The sequence below is a fragment of the Chrysemys picta genome, chromosome 1, assembly GCF_011386835.1.
Source record: "Chrysemys picta bellii isolate R12L10 chromosome 1, ASM1138683v2, whole genome shotgun sequence".
NCBI classification, from domain to species: domain Eukaryota; kingdom Metazoa; phylum Chordata; order Testudines; family Emydidae; genus Chrysemys; species Chrysemys picta.
The window spans coordinates 350,126,828-350,143,484 of record NC_088791.1 but is presented as its reverse complement, the minus strand read 5'-3'; the positions used below and the strand labels follow the sequence as shown (position 1 = coordinate 350,143,484).

General features: G+C 49.6%; 2 protein-coding genes across 2 annotated transcripts; both read right to left on the bottom strand.

Moving 5' to 3' along the window:
- Nucleotides 1–2,902: 2,902 nt before the first annotated feature.
- Nucleotides 2,903–3,838, bottom strand: LOC101942082 (olfactory receptor 51G2-like). Its single transcript, XM_005311431.2, has one exon. The coding sequence runs from the start codon at nt 3,836–3,838 to the stop codon at nt 2,903–2,905; it is 936 nt and encodes a 311-aa protein (XP_005311488.2).
- Nucleotides 3,839–14,278: 10,440 nt separating this feature from the next.
- Nucleotides 14,279–15,702, bottom strand: LOC101941812 (olfactory receptor 51G2-like). The gene has a single exon (XM_008175563.2). The coding sequence runs from the start codon at nt 15,700–15,702 to the stop codon at nt 14,767–14,769; it is 936 nt and encodes a 311-aa protein (XP_008173785.2). The 3' UTR covers nt 14,279–14,766.
- Between the last annotated feature and the right edge of the window lie 955 nt (nt 15,703–16,657).

The window sequence follows — 16,657 nt, the reverse complement described above, 5'->3', positions numbered from 1 at the left end:
TAGTGCCATCTGGGCAGGAGTCTCAGGGTCCCTCCACGCCATGCAGCAGTGGGCGCAGGCACTGAGATAGGCATAGAAGGCGTTCCTCTTCACAACGCAGCTATCGTAGCCGGTCTCGGTGCGACCGACGTCGATGCTCCCGCTCGAGCTCCTGCTCTGTCAGACGTCACATACGTCACTGGCACCATGGCACCGCAGCTCTAGGCACCGAAGCGAATCTCGGAACAGTATTTCCGGGGACTACTGGTCCTCGACATCGAGGTCCCAGTCCCGTGGAAGACGGCATCGTAGGCACTGTCGCTCCCACCGCTCCTATGGTACTGTTCGGTCGGTGGTGACCTCGGCCTCGGCACCCAGCCACCCCTCGCTGGGCCGTACCAATCAGCTGGACCAGATAGTGCCACCTGGCCTGCAGCATGGACAGTGGCAATGGGCCCCATGGCAGGGACAATGGTGTCAATGGGCACCGTGGCCGCCGATGCCCACCCAACCAGGAACCCGCTGCTCATCGTTGGCCTCGTTATCTAGGCCAAGGGACAAATCGACAGATCATGAGTTGTCAGCTCCGCGCCCGGACTCCGACCTGGGGGTTGATCCTCGGCACCAGCTGCGGCCCACAACCTCGTACCGGCCTCCTCTCCTGCACCAGATGATACCATCACGGCACCACCGCCCTCCGCTCCACAGGAAGACTTCAGGGCGCATCAAGACCTGCTAAAGCGGGTGGTGTCGAGCCTCCAGCTGCAGGCCGAGGAGATGGAGGGCCAGTCCGATTCCCTCTTTAATGTACTGTCCCCCTTGGTGCCGGGCCGTGTGGCTTTACCCCTTCACCAAGGAGTAACCAACATCTCCAAGGCCCTGTGGTTAAGTCCCTCTGGCCCCAATTTCCAAGACGGCTGAGAGGAAGTATTTTGTGCCGGCCAAGAACCACGAATACTTCTACTCTCACCCAGCACCTAACTCTCTGGTGGTGGAATCAGTGAACCACCGGGAGCAGCAGGGCCAGCCCGCACCCACCCCCAAGAATAAAGACGCCAGGAGACTAGACTCTTTTGGTAGAAAACTTTACTCCTCTTTGAGTTTCCAGCTCAGGGTGGCCAACCATCAGGACTTACTGAGCCGATATGATTTTAATTTATGGGAGTACCTGCCAAAGTTCGAGCCACTCCTCTCAGAGCGGGATAGGAAGGACTTTAAGGCATTGGTGGACGAGGGGGCGACGGCAGCCAAAGCAGCCCTGCAGGCAGCATCGGACGCGGCGGATACGGCGACTCGCTCGATGGCCTCCGTGATCTCCATGTGCAGGGTGTTGTGGCAACTCCTGTCCGGGCTTTCGGCGGAGGCCCAGTTCCTCATGCAGGATCTGCCGTGTCCGTGTTACAGGGCCAAGGTGTGTAGCTGACTTTTGCCCTCAGACTGCTTTCTCCCAGCCAGACATCTGGGATGAGGCCCACGTGGCTGTTGCTCCATTGCTTGACAGTTAACCCCATTCAGCTTCAATGGCTTACAAACACTGATCCAGTGACTCTGCTGAAACTCCCAGCATCCCTGTGACACTTCAACACTCCCCTCAGAAATCCACTCCCTACCCCTCACTGTCACCCCGAGCACTCCCACAAACAGCAAGGTGCAAGAGTCACCAGGTTTCCCAGAAGCCATCTGTCACAGGAGGCTCTTTATACACAAATGTCAGAGGTGTTGCTCTGTGGAACCCTGGCGTAGCCCCGATCTTAGGGTCTCAGAGTGTCTGAGCACTGGAATGTATTTATCCTCCTGTCACTGCTGTGAGGCAGGGAAAGTCTATTATTCACCTGTGCCGAGTCTCAGAGACAGCCAATGGCTTGCCCATGGTCACACATGTCAGGGAATCAAACCCAGCTCTCTTGAGTCGTAGAGCCATGCCCAGACCACAGGACCAGCCTTCCAGCCATCTGAGCGGTGACAGACCTAGCAGAAAGGGCCAAGACTGTGACTGCACAACAGCTCCACAGCTTTTTTCATGGCCAGTGGACGTTTAACCAGAGATGGGTCAGTGACAGGTCAAGTGTAATGGGAAACAACATTCACCTCCCTTCTCTTTATTGACTGTATTAAGGGGTTTCAGAGAGGTAGCCGTGTTAGTCTGTATCAGCAAAAACTATGAGGAGGCCTTGTGGCATCTTAGAGACTAACATTTATTTGGGCATTAGTTTTCATGGGCTAACACCCACTTCATCAGATGCATGGAGTGGAACATCCAGTAGGGAGGTATAAATACACAGCATATGAAAATATGGGAGTTGCCTTACCAAGTGGAGGGGTCAGTGCTAATGAGTTAATTCAATTAAGTTGGAGGTGGGCTATTCTCAACAGTTGACAAGAAGGAGTGGAAATCACTTTTGTACTGTTAATGAGACCAAAGAAGGTGGCCTTTGCTAAATACTCACACCTTCTTGTCAACTGTTTGAAATGGGCCACCTTCCTGAGATCACTCCAGCCAGCCTACGGGTAATGGCTGCGATGACTCACCAGGACATGCCAGGGCATGGGACCAGACCACATGATACTGGACTCTATTTTGCTACCTGTATTTTTCCATCTTGTTTGTATAAAGAGGAATTCTAAGGTCAGAACAGCCACCAATATGGCTCTTTATGGGCTAACATCCCACAGGTCCACTGGCTCTCTCACTTTATAAATGCTGAGGCCTGCTTTGGTCTCCTTCCCCCATTGCCCTGTCCTCCCTCACCAGCTCCTCTCCCTTTCTGCCAGGCCTTAGAACCAGTCAGAAACTCTTTTTACAGAGTGGAGATAAGTAGCTCATATTGTCTCGGATGTATGATGGAATTGGTGGCCCTGGCCATGGCCCAAGTTCTTCTTCTCTCATGTCACCAGCACTGGAGCTGGGTGAGGAACTGACCCTTCACTTGAAGAATGCCCTGATTATCTTTGCACGAAGGTGTTTGCTTTTCACGCTGTAAACTATTGGATTCATCACGGGTGGGACCAGCAGTGTGATGTAGCCCAGGAGAATTTGAAGCAAGGGAGAATAGCCCTTCCCGAATCTATGTAACACAGACAAGCTGATCTCTGGTGTGTAGAAGACCACGACAGCACAGAGGTGGGCGACACAAGTGTTCAGGGCCCTGAGGCACTCTGTGTGAGACGTGATGCTCAGCACTGTTTTGAGAATCATCACATAAGAGAGGAAGATGAGCAGCGAGTCCAATCCCATCGTTAAGACTTTAACAAACAAGCCGTAGATGTTGTTGACTGTGATATCCGAACAAGCCATCTTCATGACCTCCTGGTGTAGGCAATAGGAATGGGAGAGGACATTGGCTTGACAGTATCGGAACCGTTTCAGGAGAAGGGGGAGTGGGACTACTACAACCACCCCTCTTAGCACACACACCAGTCCCATCTTGGCTATTCTCGGCAGGGTTAAGATGGAAGCATATCTCAGCGGGTCATGAATTGCGATGAAGCGGTCAAAGGCCATCAACAAGAGCACAGAGGATTCAGTGCATTGAAGAAAGTGGATGAAGAAGAGCTGGGCTAAACAGGCATCGAGGCTGATTTCCCTAGAGTTAAACAAGTATATGCCCAGTATCGTCGGTATGGTGGCTATCGATAAGCCAAGATCTGTGATGGCCAACATGGAAAGGAAAATGTACATGGGCTCATAAAGGCTTGGATCTGTTTTTATAATGAACAGAATGACTGAATTTCCTACTATCGAAATAAGATACATTAAGCAGAAGGGGATAGAGATCCAGAGATGGATGTCTTCTTGCCCAGGTATCCCAGTGAGAATGAACACTGAAAAGCTGAATTTGGTGTCATTGACAACTGACATAATGTACTGGGCAGGTCCGAGGAGTATTGATCTTTCTTTCCTGAAAGGAAAAAGAACAGGAGACTAGATGATATTTACCTAGACATCTTTCTGCTCTGACAGAAGTCTAGAGACTCCCAGGAACTCAAACAAGATCAGAAAAACATAGTCTTGGATTTATACCACCAATAGGAAGATAGACACTTCCAGACTGGATCACATCTGCAGTCCATCTAGTGCACTATCCAGTGGCCAGTTCCAGATGTTTCGGAAGTAGGTGGAGAAAGCCCTGCAATAGGCAGCTATGAGATGACCTGCTCGTAGGGAAAATTTCCCACTGACACCCACTAATTAGATATATTTTGTGATGTAAATCAGGAAGGTTTAGAGCCCTTCCGAGACTTTTTGACACCATCCTCACTACAGTAATTAGATTTTCTGTTTACCCATATAAACATCCAGTCCCTCTTTGAATCCTTCTAAACTCTTGGCCCCCTTGATATCTTGTGTCTGGGAATTCTGCAGCCTACGTAAGCACTGTGTTATTTTACAATTGTGACCTTCACACAGACACACTTTCTGGCCCTCTACTTCGGAGTGTGGCCCATTGTATCATGACATATGTACAAAAAATGCAAGTGCATGGTGAAAAAGGTCATTGTATTTATCTGTCCTGCATTGAAGCTATTTGTTAATGTGTTTCATTGCCTCATTATATACATTTTATTTTTATTTTTCTCCACTCCTGAGAGTCCAAATTATTCCACTGCCTCATTGCAGCACATGGGATAAATTCTAGGGGCTAGGTTCTTAATTCAATAACAGTGACTTTAAATGTGTCACTACAGATTTACAGGTGTAAATTCAATCAGAACCAGGCTGAATTATCAAATGCTCCCAGTGATACACTCTGACCCCCAAGATCTCTCCAGGAGGAGCTGAAGTGCTTTGCTTGCCAGTGTTGTCTGAATCCACAGAGTTAGATGATCCCACAGGCTTCTCTTCATCCTCACAGGACCTGCAACCTCTCCCCATGCAATGGTCTGTAGATATCTGGCAAGGTACAAGCTGATAACAGACAGTTATTTAAGCTGGGCTGGGGTGGGGTTGGCATAAAAAATGGATGAATATACAAACACTATGTTTGCATTAATATACAGTTGACTGTGCAAGTTACTTCACCCATGCTCATGTAATAGGTGATAGGTGTAAGTTACATACAACCCCTATTACACTCCCCTTTCCTGCACCTCAGCTCCACTCTTTGCTGAAACACAGACCTGCGGTTCTGGTCACTCAGGACTTTTGGGGAAATCTTGCACAGGTATTGCAGAGGGACTGGTTCATGACCCTGAATGTTAGTGTTAGAAACAGCTACTGGTCACTTACCAGGTGACAGTATCATACAACTATTCACTGAACAAAGAGTTAATAGCACAAACCCATTGCAAACAGTATGTGGAGTACTTCTAAAATACTTTCTAAAGCGAAAGCCATTAAGTTATCACTGCTCCTTCCTGTAGAGATTCCAACAACTCTTCTGCTCGCTTTCGATATACCTGTACATGAATGTCATGAAAGTTTGGTTTGTAATATTTGTATTACAATGAAAAGTTTTGAGATAACATTTACACATCTGTACTCTAGCACACATGTTAACCCATTCTTTCCCTTCCAATACTCTTTCAGTGATGATTTCATAGGTTAGATCGTAGTGTCTCAGCCCTCATTCGGTCACTTGTCAGCAAACAAAAGTTTAGTAGTTCCTCTGTCCCGGGTTAATAGCTGACTGGTTCTCCTCAGGTTCTGTTCTATCAGTCTGTAGCCTGTAGCTGGAGTGGTAACAGGCATTGGGATCAGGATATAAAATACTCATTCCCTCTCAGTCTTTAATACATAGTAACCCCTGCACCTGTTACTCAGATATGATGAGGGTTTGCAGGAAGTGGATTTCAAAGTCAAAAACATGAGTAGTCATGGAAATGGAACTTCATTTCACATATGAAAGTAGTCTATTGCTCTCTCTGTCTCTCTCTCTCTCTGTCTCTCTGACTGCCTACGTCATGTATTCATAAAATGCGTAGAACCCGGGAACGATATTGGGACAGACATGGAGCTGAGCTGCCATAACGAATGTGTATGATAAACCCAGTTCTTCGGATGTTTCCTGTAGAGCTATATTGGGTTAACTATTGGGATGTTTATGGTATGACTGTAGTGTATTAAATCAGTATGGCTCTTAGTTTAACAGCAGGCTGCTGGAATACAAGCAGGAAGGGAAGCAACAGCTGAAGAAAAGTCATCACTCAGTGAGCACTTCAGGGAGGTTGAGAGACAACACCGGAGCTACAAGCTGGAAAGATCCTATTTCCAGGCTCCAGACACATTACACAGCTTGTTTTGCCAGAGCTGGGAGTCTGTCCAGAGCTGGGGCAGCTGTTGCTGAGAAGCTCTTCAGACTGACAGGCACACACCAGCTGGGGAAGGCTGAAGGCCCTCAGCTTGCCTGGGTCCCCGGGGAGTGGGAGGGTTTGGAGGTCAGAGACAGGTACAGACTGCTGTTTGAAAATGATCTTATTCTCCCATTCTCTTTATTCCTACTGTTACCGTATTTTGGTTCAAGAAGACTGGCTGATCACTTGTCTCATCACTACTCTGAGATTCCTAGAGGGAAGAACCACAGGTGCCAAACTCACTTGAACCTGCTGGGCAGGTACAGTCGACCACAGTGTGCTGTAGCCCAGGGCCCAGTCTGAGGATGGGAAGATCACAGGATTCCACCCCATGAGAGGGACGGTTACGAGGCCTGACCTCTGGCACTCAGAGACCAGACAAGGGGTAGAAATGCCAGTAGCCCTGTAACTCTGAGGTGTATCTACAGGACAGAGATTGTAGAGCCCTCATTCTGTCATCAGGAAACAGAAATATGCCCTATCAGACCAGTTACTGCAGAACAATGCAGATCTGAATTCCTGCATTCATAATCGAGCCGGAGAATAAAATTGTTGAAAATTCATTTGTTGATTGAATTTCCCGGAGCAAATAAAGTTGAGGTGATTTGGGAACTAGTCACTGATATTCTGTGGGGTCTCCTCTCACTCACCCGCTGTCAGGATCGAGCCCAGAGCACACAGCACCTCTAGAAATGGGACCCCTTGAGAAATCCTGACTCTGGGCACTGTGGTTTTAACATTCCGAGATTGTTTTGAATCTCTTCGTAGCTTAAATAACTGAGTGTGTAACATAGGCACATATAGGGGAGGGGTTCCCAAGCTACCTAGTGCTGCCTGCCCTCCAGCCCCGTCACTCATTTACCCCAAGAGCACAGTTTAGTCCCATGCTGCAGCACAAAACATCTGGAAATGTAACCAGCTTGCAGCCTTTCCCCTTCTCTTCGCATTGTAAAGATAGTGAAACCTGCCAACGTACCCAATTCCTGCTAGCAGGGGAGCCGCTGACACCAGAGGTCTTCACCCTAAAGGACAAGGAGTCATCAGAGAGGTTGCATGGGCAGCAGGCAGTATCTGTTCAGACAGGGAGGGAACTGTCTTTATGAAGCATGTTTGTACATTTCCTTGGGGGCCACTTGGCCATCAGGGAACCTCAGCTGCTTGGCTTCGTGTGCACCAGCTTTAACCTTGTCACGGCCAATGGCAAACTGCAGGAGGCCAAATCACAGGGGATGTGGGGTGATGCTGCCCATCTGGACTGCAGTGCCAAGCCCTGTTGCAGGCTTTGTTCCTGGAATCCGGGTTTGTCATTGTTGTTCCTATGGTTCTGATTAGTCACAGGGCTACCTCGAGGGCGACCAAGTGGTAACAATGATGCTGTCACAACTGTGATGTTGATTAAATGAAATAAAATAAAATAGAAAAATAAAATAATAATAATAATAATAATTTAGGACCAGATTTCTCCCCGGCAGCCCCTTTTCCTGCATTACAAACCCAGGGTGCAGGCCAGGGAAGGGAGATTCCATAAGCTCCAGACATGGAGATTTGCCTTGGATTATTCCAGTAGAAGGTTCTCTTCCCTTTACCCTGAGGAATGAAAAGGTGGACCCAGGATCCAGACATCCCCATAGTTAGGCACAGATCTCAGTGATCCACTGGTAGCTTGGCCCATCCACCCACAATCTCTGAGCCTCCACAACTGCTCTAGGACCCTCTCCAGCTCCCTGCTAGAACAGGTTAATCAGAGATGTGCTACCAGGGCCTGACACAGCAGCCACTGCCTGTAAGATTTGCCAAAGGGATGTTGTACAGGGTGGAGGGGGCTGCACAGAGATGGGAACGTGGGTTAAAGTAGCTGATGGACATAATACCCCAGCCCTAGACTGGTCGGGAGATTTCAACCTTTCTATAATCGGAGTGCAGCCATAGACTCCCTCAGTGCCACCTTCATTGATGTTGTGAGGGAGAGGCAGATGAAAAGCCTCCAATTTCTCTTGGGGATCCAGGCCGCTACATCTGTGCAGCATAGTCACAACTGAGGTTTCAGAGAAAAATTATCAGTTTTCTTGAAAACTCACCCCAAAAATGGATGAAGAGGAAACATTTCAGTTTGGCTCAACATTTTTTGTGGAGGGAAATAAATTCAATTTTCCAGCTCAGCTCTGGCTCAGTCAATGAGCCTCTCTCTCATGCTACAGGTCCACACCCCTAGGTGGCAGCACTAACCCCCCCCATCAACTTCCCACACCCAGCAGGCCCTGGACCTCTGCAGGGTGGCTTTACCAGCTATAACACAGGGATCCCCTGGAAAGGCTTGTCTGCAGCAGCCCATGCATCAGTGAAACGATTTAGGAACATAAGAGCGGCCATATTGGATCAAACCAATGGTCCATCTAGTCTAATGTCCTCTCTTCTGACAGCGACCCATGCAGATACTTTTGAGGAAATGAACTAAACAAGGCAATTATCGAGTCATCCATCCCCTGTCATCTGCTCTCAGTTTCTGTCAGTCAGGTTCAGAGACACCCAGGGCATAGGGCTGCATCCCTGACCATCTTGGCTAATAGCCATTGATTGACCTCTCCTCCTGGAACTTACCTACTTCTTTTTTGGACCAGTTATATTTTTGGCCTTCCCAATGTCCCCTGGCGATGAATTCCACAGGTTGACTGTGCGTTGTGTTATAAAGTACTTTCTTTTGTTTCTTTTAAACCTACTTCCTTTCAACTTCATTGGGTGACCCCTGGTTCTTTTGAAGGGGTAAATAACATGTCCTTATTCACTTTTTCCACACCATTCATAATTTTATAGACCTCTCTCATATCCCCCATTAGTCCTCTGTTTTCAAAGCTGAACAGTCCCAGTCTTTTTAATCTTTCTTCATGTGGAAGCTGTTCCATACCCCAAAACATTTTTGTCGCCCTTCTCTGTACTTTTTCAAATTCAAATATAACTTTTTTGAGATGGGGAGACCAGAACTGTACACAGTATTCAAGGTGTGGGTATACCATGGATTAGAGGCTAAATGTTATTTTCTCTCTTGTTAATTATCCCTTTCCTAATGGTTCCCAACATGAGTGGTGGGTGGGCCCCCCTTAGAATCATAGAATATCAGGGTTGGAAGGGACCTCAGGAGGTCATCTAGTCCAACCCCCTGCTCAAAGCAAGACCTAATCCCAACTAAATCATCCCAGCCAGGGCTTTGTCACGCCTGATCTTAAAAACCTCTAAGGACGGAGATTCCACCACCTCCCTAGGTAATCCATCCCAGTGCTTCACCACCCTCCTAGTGAAAAAGTTTTTCCTAATATCCAACCTAGACCTCCCCCACTGCAACTTGAGACCATTGCTCCTTGTTCTGTCATCTGCTACCACTGAGAACAGTCTAAATCTATCCTCTTTGGAACCCCCCTTCAGGTAGTTGAAAGCAGCTATCAAATCCCCCTTCATTCTTCTGTTCCGCAGACTAAACAATCCCCGTTCCCTCAGCCTCTCCTCATAAGTCATGTGCACCAGCCCCCTAATCATCCAATGGCCCCACTGACTGATAGGCAGGCTTACTGCTTCTGATGTACCTTAAAAAGCTTGCTGTTAATTTTTGTGTCTTTTGCTACTTGCTCTTCAGATCTCTTAAACTAGGTACCCAGTATCACCAAGCCCCATTCAAAAATTATGATTCACACTCTCAAATTCATGAGATTGGTTTAAATAAATGAGATTTTAAAATATTCTAATGTGGTGTTCATTTTCATGTGCCTTTGGTTTCTAAGCCTTTGGGGTCACCTGATTCAGGGTTTCTAGCTTTTCTGCAACACACTTAAAAAAAATTCCTTAGGAAAACTGAAAGCTGAGATTCCTACACAGTCTCTTGATTTCAGAAGTTGGGCCTTTAAGAAAGACAGGAACTAGTGTGATACTCCCAATGAAATCCCAGGAGTTGGTGCTGCTGGCTGTATCTCAAGGGGAGCACCCACAAACAAAAGCACTGAGGGTGGGTTAGTGGACATTTCTGGTCACACAGTCCATCAGTGACAGAGATGCTCTTTCCCTCTGCACTGGGCTACAGAGCCCCTGGTTGTAAGAAGAAGAACAGGAGTACTTGTGGCACGGAACAGGGTTACGCCACAGACAGCCGGACATAGCAGTGACACGCTTGCAGAGTCACGGAGTAACTGAGACACAGCTCAGAGGTTTCTCTTCATGTTCAGGCATGAGACGTGCACACACCGGGTAAGGAAGGCCATGTACAATCTTAATAGAAAGGGGCATAAGCCAAGCCCAGCTCCGAATGCCTGCTGCTAGTTCTCTATTGGACCCAAAAAAAACCCCACCTCCCCCCAGATCCAGCAACCCCAAAACTTGGTGATGATGGAAATGATGTTAAGCAAGGAGTTATTGTATATTTTTTTAAAATAATGTAAAAATGTGAGGGCTCTGGGGTGGGGCTGGTGATGAGGTGTTTGGGGTGTGGGAGGGGCTTAGCAGAGGGTTGGGGTGCAGGGGTGGGGGCTGTGGACTGTGGTTGGGGATAAGAGGTTTGGAGTGTGGGAGGAGGCTCAGGGCTAGGTCAGAGGATTCGAGTGCGGGGGGTGAGGGCTCTGGGGCGGGGCAGGGCTGGGGATGAGGAGTTTGGGGTGCAGGCAGACCACACTCACCTCACACCACTGTCAGTGCCTGGCACTAGTGGATGGGGGGCACTGGGACCCTGCGGCGGCAGTTGATGCCAGGAGCCAGCAGGGTGGAGGCAGCGGGGAGCTGCAGGGAAGAGGCAGGGATGCTCCAGGCCTGGGGGAGGTGCACGGGGGCAGCAAGTGGGGGCCAGGGGACACTCAGGGGCAGGGCCGGCTCTGGGTTTTTTGCCGCCCCAAGCAAAAAAAAAAACACAAGGAAAAAAACTTGCGGCGTGGCCGTAGCCAGGGTGCAGGGGGACTCCCTGCGCTGCAGATGTGCCCTGGCTAGTGGGGGGGGGAGCGGGGCGAGAGAGAGAGTGGGGGCTGCCAGGGCTTCAGCAGGGAGCTCACCACGCGGCCCCAATCGCCGCACCACCTGCCAGGATGTCTCTGTGCCGCTCCGGTCAGCGGGGAGGGAAGGACGCGGGCTGCCCTGCCGGGTTTGCTACAGACCTGGCACCGGCTGGGGTAGACAGAGCATGCAGCCCGCTCCCAGCAGGGTGCTCCCCTCGTCTGCACCGCCGCCCCCTACAGGGCAGCCGGAGCGGAACAACAACAACAACAAAAAGTGGCCGTGGCGCCCTAGGATTGGGCGGAATGCCGCCTTGTACAATCTGCCGCCCCAAGCACGAGCTTGCTCGGCTGGTGCCTGGAGCCGGCCCTGCTCAGGGGAGGCGCGCGGGTGCAGCAGGCAGGAACGGGGGAGAGACCCGGCCCCGAACATTGCTGGAGCCCGGGCGCCACGGGCCCATACAACTCACCGTCCCTACCAAGAAGCTCTTGGGACCCAGCCTAGTTTTCCTGTGTCTCTGAGAGCATCTTCCAATCTCTTTGCCCCTTTTTTGTGGAAGCAGCCTTTGCTGAAACCTGTGTGAGCCTGGGCCCAGTCACCATAGTGCTCAGCCATGTCTGTGTTACAGGGCCTAGGTGTGGAGCTGACCTTTGCCCTCAGACTGTTTTCTCCCAACCAGACATCTAAGAGGAGGCCCCCATGGCTTTTCCTCCATTGTTTGGCAGATAGCCCCCATGACACTCCAACACTCCCCTCAGAAATCCACTACCTACCCCTCACTGTCACCCCCGAGCACCCCTACATCTGCCACAGACACCAAGGTGCTGGACTCACAGGGCTTCCCAGAAGCAGCTGTCACAGGAGGCTGTGATAAGAGGCCTTTTATAGACAAATGTCAGAGGTGATGCTCTGTGGAACCCTGACATAGCCCTGCTCTTAGGGTCTCAGAGTATCTGAGCACCTGGAAAGTATTTATCCTCCTGCCAGCACCGTGAGGCAGGGCAGGGCTATTATCCACCTGCAGAGAGGCTCAGAGGCAGCCAATAGTTTCCCGATGGTCACACAGAGCAAGGGAATCTAATTCAGCTGTCTTGAGTCGCAGAGCCATGCTCAGACCAACCGGCCCAGCCTTCCAGCCATCTGAGCAGTGACAGTTCCAGGGGTTTGACTCCCTGGCCTGTTCTCCCCCTGCCACAGCAGAGTTTAGAGCAGCCTGGGGGCTGGGCTCACTTCCGCTCATTGGTAAAGGCTGTTAAGAGCACAGCCCACTCCGGCTAAGTCCCTGCAGATGGGGGCCACCCCAGAGTGCCCCCTTTTGGCTTGAGGTAGCCCTGCAGGCACCCTGCCCTTGTCTCTAAGGTTCTTGCAATGACTTACTCTCAGGCTGGAATACTTAAAACACAAGCCCCCTTTGTGGGGTCGCAATTCTACAATCTTCTCCAAAACATAAGGTCTTCTAGCCTCTGGCCCAATCCTCCTCCTTTACTTAAGAGCCACCCACCTCCCCGTTTGCTGGGCTCCACATTGGTTCAGGCTTGATGCACCCCCTGCTCCTCCTTTTCCCCTAAAGCCCTGCTCCTGCCCCTTCCCTTCCCCTCAGGTCTCGCCCTCTGATCCTCCTTTTCCCACAAGCGTCTGTCGCCAGGCCAGAGCCGGGTCATGGTAAGAGGTGCCTTTGGAGCCCAGGCCGCTGTTGGGAGTCCCAGACGATCCACCTTGTGTGTTGTAGGTACTAGCAGGCAAGGACGCAGGCTGAGGGCTTCTCTTGGGCCCCCCAGCCCCCTGTTCAAGGCAGGTGGAGAGTCTGGGGCTCCTCACAGTGACTTTGACTCCCTGGGCAGCTCTTACTATGGCCCAACTGTGGCTTCCCGCCTGGAGAGGGGGTGGAGTCTCGTGAAAAGAGGAGGATCAGGGGTGTGGTGTTGGGGAAATAGGAGGAGCAGAGGATGGGGCTGCAAGGGGGCAGAAGAGAGGTAGGTGCAGGGTCACAGAGGGGACGGGGCTCCTGCATGTGTCCCACTTTTGCTTTTTGAAAAGGTGGTCACCCTACACTGAATGGGATAGGCTGGGATTGGAGCTAGCTATTCCTCTGCAGTGGAGCTGAGGCCCTTTTCCATCCCTTTGCATTGCTGGGACAGCACATATGGAGGGGCTGGGAAAGGAATCTGGGCCTGAGTCTCTTGCCAGGACACCTGTGTGTGAGACCCTCACTCACACATGCAGCTCTACTCTGCCTCGGTGGGGAGGGGACTGATCAGGTCTGCTGTGTTCAGAGCCATTAATGGGGGATTGGAGAGTTGCCTGAATGGCTTTTCCTGGGCTCCTGCGATAAACGTGTCTCTGACACGACTCAGTCACAAGCACCTAGCTGAGGGCGTAGGGGATGGGTGGGTGTACGTGCCCCTTGAATAGCCCCTGTCCACAGTTCCTGCAGCCCCCATGGATCACGCAGCACCCAGAGTGTTCAGGAAGGGCCAGGACTGTGACTCCAGAACAGCTCTGCAACTTTTTTATGGCCTGTGGATGTTTAACCAGAGACGGGACAGTGACAGGCCAGGGCAATGGGAAACAACACCCAAACAGTTAGAGAAGAGAGCGGGATGACCAGAGGTGGATTTGAGTAATTTCGATACTTGTTCCCCTCGACCCAATTGTCGAGTAAGCACTGGATTAGTTAAAGCACACTCTTTTTACCTAAGTTAGTATGTAAATGCCTACATCCGTTACAACACCCCAAAAACCCTTATTACGTAATAAAAACACCCATACTATTAGTATACCCACCCGTATCTATTATTCACAGCATTACATATATTATACAGGCATTTTTACCTTGAAAATACATTTCTCTGCAGTAATTTGTTGCTACAAGTTCCCTTAATTAGCAGTTCTCAGGGCAGGGAGGAAGGGGCCAGGAGTAGTTCTCATTTATGTATCTGGGAAAGGAAGGGAGGGGGAGATAACAGTTCTTTACACAAAGGGTATCCTTTAGACAATTACATTTCTTAAGCAGCTGCAACCCTTATTTATTCCCAACAAGCTGAAGTGTAGGGCGAGGGATGACACTTATATATTAAGCAAAGAAACAGTGCCTGCCTGTGACTCTAGTCCCTAATAACATATCAGCACACCAGCGGTTTCCCAGGTCTGTACTTAACCCTTACATATCCCAACACAAACCCCTTCACTTTATTGAGTGCATAGGCAGGAATTCTGAGGTCAGAGCAGCCACCCATACAGCTCTTTCTGGGCCAACATCCTACTGGTCCCCTGGCTCTCCACGAACAAAGTCACTTTGTAAATGCTGGTGCCTGCCTTGGTCTCCTTCCTCCAGTGCACTGTCCTCCCATACCAGCCCCTCTCCCATTGCTCCAGGTCTTAGAACCAGTCGGAACCTTTCTTTACAGAGTGGAGATCAGTAGCTCATGTCGTCTCGGATGTAAGGGTCCAGGATGGAATATGGGGCCATTGTCGTGGCCTATGTTTTTCATCTCTCATGTCACCAGCGCTGGAGCCAGGTGATGAACTGACCCTTCACTTGAAGTATGCCCTGATTATACTCACACGAAGGTGTTTGCATTTCACGCTGTAAACTATTGGGTTCATCAGGGGAGGGACCACCAGGGAGATGTAGCCCAGGAGAATTTGAAGCAAGGGAGAAGAGCCCTTCCCGAATCTGTATAGCAGAGACACGCCGATCTCTGGTGTGTAGAAGAGCAAGACAGCACAGAGGTGGGAGACGCAGGTGTTCAGGGCCGTGAGACACTCTGCGTGTGAAGCAATTCTCAGCACTGTTTTGAGGATCATCACATAAGAGATGAAGATGAGCAGTGAGTCCAACCCCATCGTTAAGAGTTTAACTGACAAGCCATAGATGCTGTTGACTGTGATATCCGAACAAGCCATCTTCATGACGTCGTGGTTCAGGCAGTGGGAATGGGAGAGGACATTGGCTCGACAGTATCGGAGCCGTTGCAGGAGAAGGGGGAGTGGGACTACTACAGCCACCCCTCTTAGCACACACACCAATCCCATCTTGGCTATTCTCGGCAGGGTTAAGATGGAAGCATATCTCAGCGGGTCATAAATTGCGATGAAGCGGTCAAAGGCCATCAACAAGAGCACAGAGGATTCAGTACATTGGAGAAAGTGGATGAAGAAGAGCTGGGTGAAACAAGCATCGAGGCTGATCTCCCTAGAGTTAAACAAGTATATGCCCAGTATCGTCGGTATAGTGGCTATCGATAAGCCAAGGTCTGTGATGGCCAGCATGGAAAGGAAAATGTACATGGGCTCATGAAGGCTTGGATCTGTTTTTATAATGAACAGAATGACTGTATTTCCTACTATCGAAATGACAAACATTAAGCAGAAGGGGATAGAGATCCAGAGATGGACGTCTTCTTGGCCAGGTATCCCGCTGAGAAGGAACAGTGCAAAGCTGAATTTGGTGTCATTGACAGCTGACATAATGTACTGGGCAGGTCCGAGGAGTATTGATCTTTCCTTCCTGAAAGGAAAAAGAACAGGAGATTAGATGATATTTAACGAGACACCTTTCTGCTCTGAGTGCAAGTCTAGAGACTTTCAGGAGTTCAAGGAAGATCAGAAAAACATAGTCTTGGATTTACACCACCGATTGCAAGCTAGGCACTGCCAGACTTGATCACACCTGCAGTCCATCTAGCCCAGTATCCAGTGGCCAGTTCCAGATGTTTTGGAGGAAGATGTAAGAAGCCCTGCAATAGGCCGCCATGAGATAATCTACTCCCAGGGAAAATTTCCCTGACACCCAGTAATTAGATATGTTTAGTGGTGTAAATCAGGAATTGGATTTTCTGGTTACCTATATAAACATCCTGTCCCTCTTTGAATCCTGCTAAACTCTTGACCTGGTTGTTGTCTTGTGGCTGGGAGTTCCCCATTGTATCATGACCTGTGTGGTGTAAACACATGGCACGTGCATGGTGCAAACTGTCATTGTATTTTTCTGTCCTGCATTGAAGCCATTTATAAACATGTTCATTGTCTCATTCTATATATATATATATATTATTTTCTCCACTCCCGAGAGTCCAAATTATGCCACTGCCTCTTTGCAGCACATGGGATAAATTCTTAGGGGCAGATTCTTAATTCAATAACAGTGACTTCAACAGGGTCACTCCAGATTTACATGTATAAATTCAGTCAGAAGGAGGCTCCATTAACTTTCCCTTAAGCTCCCGGTGATATACTCTGACCCCCAAGAATCCCTCCAAGAAAAGGGGAAGTGCTTTGGCTGGCCAGTGTTGACTATATACAGAGAGTTCTATCATCCTACAGGCTTCTATTCATCCTCACAGGACCTGCACCCTCTCCCCATGCAATGGTCTGTCGATATGTGGCAAGGTACAAGCTGACAACAGACAGTTATTTCAGCTTG

Excerpts from the sequence above, each read along its gene's own strand:
- LOC101942082 (XM_005311431.2), bottom strand. The coding sequence starts at position 3,838 with ATGTCAGTTGTCAATGACACCAAATTCAGCTTTTCAGTGTTCATTCTC.
- LOC101941812 (XM_008175563.2), bottom strand. The coding sequence starts at position 15,702 with ATGTCAGCTGTCAATGACACCAAATTCAGCTTTGCACTGTTCCTTCTC.